This window comes from Bos indicus, chromosome 8 (assembly GCF_029378745.1).
Source record: "Bos indicus isolate NIAB-ARS_2022 breed Sahiwal x Tharparkar chromosome 8, NIAB-ARS_B.indTharparkar_mat_pri_1.0, whole genome shotgun sequence".
NCBI classification, from domain to species: Eukaryota; Metazoa; Chordata; class Mammalia; order Artiodactyla; family Bovidae; genus Bos; species Bos indicus.
In genome coordinates this window covers 22,080,329-22,086,328 of record NC_091767.1, presented here as the reverse complement: position 1 = coordinate 22,086,328, position 6,000 = coordinate 22,080,329, and the positions used below count along the sequence as shown (strand labels likewise).

Here is a 6,000-nt window from a genome sequence, read left to right as displayed (position 1 = left end):
TGGGGTAGTTAGGGTTGAAGTTAGCCCTGGCCCTGTGGACCCAGGCTGGAAGTTAAGGAATGTTTTATCCCCTGGAAAACCTGCCCCATAGCCAGAGTTTGTAGGTCAGAAAGGTTATCATTATCCAACAGCACGTTACTCTGTTTTTTCTGTCATCCCAGAGTCTTGGGCCAGCCAACCGCACCTCTGCTCTGTCTCCAACGACTTAACAGAAAGGAGCAAACCGCCGGTTGAGTCGCGGGGATGAGACGAGTCAACCGCACCCCGCCCCGCATTCGCAGCTGGAGGTAGCCTCAGCGAAGAGTCTGTCCCCTCATCGCCACGATTCTCCCTCCCCCGACCCCGAGAACTTTTGGAACAAGATGGGCCTGGCTCTACAGATGAGGCCGAGCTTGCCATGGATACGAGACGGCGCCAGAAGCGCTCTCTTCCTTGTCGGGTTCTTGTGAAAGTTAACGGAGCCGATGAGAGTGCAAAGCACAAAGTCTGGAACAGCATAAGCTGTCAATCAACGGTCCCCATTATTATCACTATCATGAACCCGTTAGCTACACCTCGGGGTAAGGCGGGGTGCGGGGAAATCAACAGAGAACCGAAAAGGTCGCAAAAGAGGCGGGAGGCGGGCATCTGGAATTGAGAGGAGAGGCGGGGGAGAGCCCACGCCAGCAGCCAATCCAGCTGTCCCCGGGAGGAAGAGGAGGAGCCACCGTCGACCCCGGGACCTCCCTGCTCAGTCCCGCGCCGCGCGCCAGCACCCGCGCAGCTGCTCTGTTCCCCGCCTGCATTCAGAGCGTGGCCTCCGCTCCTTCCTCGCCAGACATGTCCTCAGGTGCCACTCCCGCTGCCGTGAAGGTGAGATTAGTCGTCCTGGCTGCTGCGATGCTCCCTGACCTGTACGCTGTCTCTCCCGTCCGGAGGGACAGCGCCTCTGGGCCGTGCGCCTAGCCGGGGCGCCCCCGCCGCGGCGGGGAGGGTCTGCGGCTCTTTAGCCCGGAGCGGCGAGCGAGGGACAGGAAACCATTGCCATTGCCCTGCCTTTGGTCTCAGCTGCTCACGCAGGGCGAAGGCACGCCCTTCGGAGAGGGGCCGCGAATCGGTACTGCAAGTACCTTTCTGAGCAGATGGGTCAGGCTGGGGCTGCGTGTACCACGTGGGTGGGCACCTACAACCCCTGAGGGTCTCCTCGAGCCCTGAGCCCTGCCCGACTTAAACGCTTCCGCTCTGACTTGGCCCTCTGCCCGCGGCCCACGTGAGAAAACTGCATACTTGCTCTTTTGCAAGCTTCCGGCTTTTTGTGTTATAAACGTAGGCCTTCTCCGCTTTGGGGACTCTTGAGAGTTTTTACAACACGGAAATGGAGTATAGCAGTACTGGGCCGCTCCCTGTTTGGAGGCCTCTGGCTTTAACCTGCTTTGCTGTTGTTCAGTCGCTAAGTCGTGTGGGACTCTTTGGGACCGCATGGACTACCATAGCCCACCAGGCTCTTCTATCCGTGGGATTTCCCAGGCAAGAATACTGGAGTGGGTTGCCATTTCCTTCTCCATGGGATCTTCCCGACCCAGGGATAAAACCCCCGACTCCCCCTTGGCAGCGAATTCTTACACCATTGAGCCACCAGGGAAGCCCAAACTGCTTTGTGGGGAACCTTGAAAGGTGGAGATCAGTTTCCTTGTGCCCTCGGTCCTCAGGAGTCTCCATATAAGGGATCATTGTGCTGTGGGAGCTTTGACCAGAGGAAGGCCCTAGTTTCGAGGTTTGCAACGAGCTTCCCAGGGGCTTTTAAGCACTTCTTCCTGTTGGTCCCGGTTGCCGGGGGTGGGGGGAGAATGTAGAATTACAGTCCACAGAAGTAAATTAATGATCAAAGTTAACATTGCTTTCAGGCCTAACCAGTTAAGAGGTCAGTTAACTTGTCTGGCTTTAGACATTCTTGGCTGATGAGATAGGAAGGTCCATGATTCCATGTTTTGTGGAATCAGTTTTCAGTTCCCCTGGAGAAAGCAAATCAGTGGTCAGTGTGTACTCAGCCAGAGTGATTACCTTAGTAGCCCTTGCAGCTATCGGAGACACTAGATGAAAAGGGGGTGGGGTGGACAGAGTTGCAGTCACACTTAAGATACTAAATTCCTTTTTCCATTTTGAAAAGAATCTTGCATTAAACAAGTATTTGTAGACTGCCTCTTCCTTATCAGGCATCGAGAACAAAGCAGAATTTTTATGAAGCTCTTCTTCATTTCAGTAAAATGGGAACCTTACTGTAGGGTTTGCTGGGACATTAGAATTGTATTGTCTTTTAGCACATGGCTGAAACTTATTCAGTGGTAGCGCTTTCAAGTGAGAGGGTTGAGATTAATTTTGATTGTCTTTTTTCCAAAAATTAAATTAGGTTGCAGCTTTCAGTGGGCAAGCAAGAAACTATTGCCTTTCTCTTACAGGAATACACTTAAAGTGATGTTAAAGATGGAGAGGGGTGATATTTAAAACAGGATCACTTTAACCTCGTTTGGCATTCTCCCTACCACGCAGTTTCCCTGTAAAATCAGTGCAGTGTATTTAAGTGAAGAATGGGCACTGTGATTAAAACTCTGATATAAATATTGAATGATATATATTTGTTCTTGACCAGCTGCTGAATATAAAATTAATAGGTACAAATAGTGCTGGGCCTGCCTGCTGATTTCTCTTTGGAATCAGAACAGGTGAAAACTTTGCTGTTGCAATTCCTTCATTCCTACACCATTTCTGCCAGACTGTTGAGGCAACATCCTATATAAAGAACATGAGATGCTAATGTCCTGAGCAAAATAAGCTAATGAAAACCATATCCTAGCCCCAGCTCATAAAATGTAGAGCTAGAGTGTTTCTTAAGACCAATAACCACACATACCTCTTTTTTCAGAGGCCCAGAAAGTTCACCTGAAGAGTCCAGAATTACACAGTTGGACCTAGACAGTGATTGAACTGGTGTAGATATTCCACCAGTTAGATGCTGTGAGCCATTTCTGAACTCTGACACATGTGGTCCCTGTGCCCTGTTTTACTGTGTTGAGAAAGGTCATGCAGCTTTAAAGAAGAGGGGTTACAAAGTGTGTCCATACGCAAGCAGCCTCCCAAGTGCCTTCTGGACACTCTCCCACAGAATTAATAGCAGCCATTGTCTGAGAGGACCTCAGAGATACAATATCCTACAGCACCAGGCATGGGCGGGTGGCATGCTTAACCATGTAGAAGGTTTGAACCAGTCTTTACCATTCTGAGGGGCTCCTTTAATGGGCCATGGCTCCCTTAGGTAGCTGCCCAGCTTTTACTCTGAGAGATTAAAAATCTATCGTGTTTACATGACTGCTATGACAAGGAGGGGATGTGGTCCCATCATAGTCGGGTAGTGGGCTGTAAACTAAATGGTAGTAAGGGGGATGATGGGCAAGTTATGGAATGTAGACTGTGGAGAACAGGCCTTTGAAACTCTCCTTTTTGCTGGCTGAGTGTAGACCTTACACTGAAAAGTCCTTGAGTGACCTTAAAAACTGGTAGACAACCCACAGACCCCAACTGGAAACCAGATGACAACGAGCCTTTGTTTTTTGCCTAGAGACCCAAGGACAGGACGGTTCCTCCCTTAGTAGAACTGTCATGAGCACTGTTGGACATAAAACAAACACATCCTGGGTCCCTTCTCCCCACAAAATGCTGGTAGCACTCCCCCCAGTCATGGTGACGGCCAGAAATATCCCTGTGGGTTCCCAGGCACCTCCCGGGAGAGCCTCCGCACTTGGTTGGGCACCCCTGAGGCACAGACCACCTGGTGAGGAGACGACACAGCCAGGGTTGTGTTCTGAGTAGCAGAGAAAGACACAGATAAGGGGCTTGTTGTTGTTGCATTAAGGAAAGCTTTTTTTATTTTACTTTTGCTGGAAGTGAGAAGGTGTATAGGAACAGTGATAGATATACATGCATTATTTCATTTGATTCTCACAGTTGTACAGATTAAGGAAAGGCTGGGCTTACCTGGTGGCTAAGAATCTGCCTGCAATGCAGATTGCATTTTTTTTTTTGATCTCTGGGTTAGAAAGATCCCCTGGAGAAGGGACTGGCAACCCACTCCAGCATCCTTGCCTGGAAAATTCCATGGACAGAGGAGCATGGCAGACTATAGTCCATGGTGTCACAAAGAGTTGGACAGGACTGAGTGACTAACACTTTGACCCATTAGAATAATACCTTGACTTTGCAAGGAGAGCTGGGTTAAATTAAAACCATGATGCTCTGACCCTGCAGTTATTTTGGATTAGCGCCCCCACCCCAAGACCTCAGTTAATGTTACTTGTTCAAAGACCATTCTCCAAAAATAGTCAAATTCTGCTCAATGTCACTAATCATCAAAGAAATACAAATCAAAACCACAATGAGATCACTTCATACCTGTCAAAATGGCTATCATCAAAAAGTCGACAGGACTGCCCTGGTGGGCCAGTGGTTAAGAACATGCCTACCAGTGTAGGGGACATGGGTTTGATCCCTGGTTTGGGAAGATTCCACATGTGCAGCAACTAAGCACCTGCACCACAGCTGCTGAGCCTGCACTCTAGAGCTCGAGAGCCACGACTACTGAGTCTTCACGCCTACAGCCCATGCTCCCCAACAAGAGAAGCTACTGCAGTAAAGCCCACGGGCCACAGTGAAAAGTAGTAGCCCCTGCTCACCGCAACTACAGAAAAGCCCACATGCAACAATGAAGACTCACACAGCCAAAAATAAATAAATACAAGGGTCTACAAATATGTTGATGGGAGCAACCTAAGTACTCATCAGCAGATGAATGGATAAAGAAATGGTGTGTGTGTGTGTGTGTGTGTGTGTGCACAATAGAATATTAGCCATTACAAAAAAGAATGAAATTCTGCCATTTGCAACAGTGTTCATGGACCTAGAAAGTATTAGGCTTAGTGAAATAACTCAAAGACAAATACTCTTTATCACTTGTATGTGGAATCTATGAACAAATGTCTATAACAAAAAAAAAAACAAACTCAGAGAACAAGCTAGTGATTACCATTGGGGAGAAGGAAGAGGGTGGGGTAAAATAGGAGTATAGAATTAAGGGATACAGACTACTATGTATAAAATTAAAAACCAACAAGGATATACAACACAGGAAAATAGAGCCAATATTTTGTAAGAACTTTGAATAGAGTATCATTCAGTTCAGTTCAGTCGCTCAGTCGTGTCCGACTTTTTGCAACCCCATGAATTGCAGCATGCCAGGCCTCCTTGTCCATCACCAACTCCCGAGTTCACTCAGACTCATGTCCATCGAGTCAGTGATGTCATCCAGCCATCTCATCCTCTGTTGTCCCTTCTCCTCCTGCCCCCAATCCCTCCCAGCATCAGAGACTTTTCCAATGAGTCAACTCTTCGCATGAGGTGGCCAAGGTACTGGAGTTTCAGCTTCAGCATCATTCCTTCCAAAGAAATCCCAGGGCTGATCTCCTTCAGAATGGACTGGTTGGATCTCCTTGCAGTCTAAGGGACTCTCAAGAGTCTTCTCCAACACCACAGTTCAAAAGCATCAATTCTTCAGCGCTCAGCTTTCTTCACAATCCAACTCTCACATCCATACATGACCACTGGAAAAACCATAGCCTTGACTAGACAGACTTTTGTTGACAAAGTAATGTCTCTGCTTTTGAACATGCTATCTAGGTTGGTCATAACTTTCCTTCCAAGGAGTAAGTGTCTTTTAATTTCATGGCTGCAGTCACCATCTGCAGTGATTTTGGAGCCCAGAAAAATAAAGTCTGACACTGTTTCCACTGTTTCCCCATGTATTTCCCATGAAGTGATGGGACCAGATGCCATGATCTCGTTTTCTGAATGTTGAGCTTTAAGCCAACTTTTTCACTCTCCACTTTCACTTTCATCAAGAGGCCTTTTAGTTCCTCTTCACTTTCTGCCATAAGGGTGGTGTCATCTGCGTATCTGAGGTTATTGATATTTCTC

At 47.9% G+C, this 6,000-nt stretch overlaps 1 protein-coding gene across 1 annotated transcript in view; it reads left to right on the top strand.

Annotated features, from left to right (window-relative positions):
* The first annotated feature begins 697 nt into the window (after window positions 1-697).
* The window catches only part of MTAP (methylthioadenosine phosphorylase), a 46,629-nt gene continuing 41,326 nt past the window's right edge, over window positions 698-6,000 (top strand). The window contains exon 1 of the mRNA XM_019965874.2: window positions 698-852. Within this exon, the coding sequence (XP_019821433.2) occupies window positions 820-852 (33 nt within the window). The 5' untranslated portion in view covers window positions 698-819. The remainder of the gene's footprint in view (window positions 853-6,000) is intronic.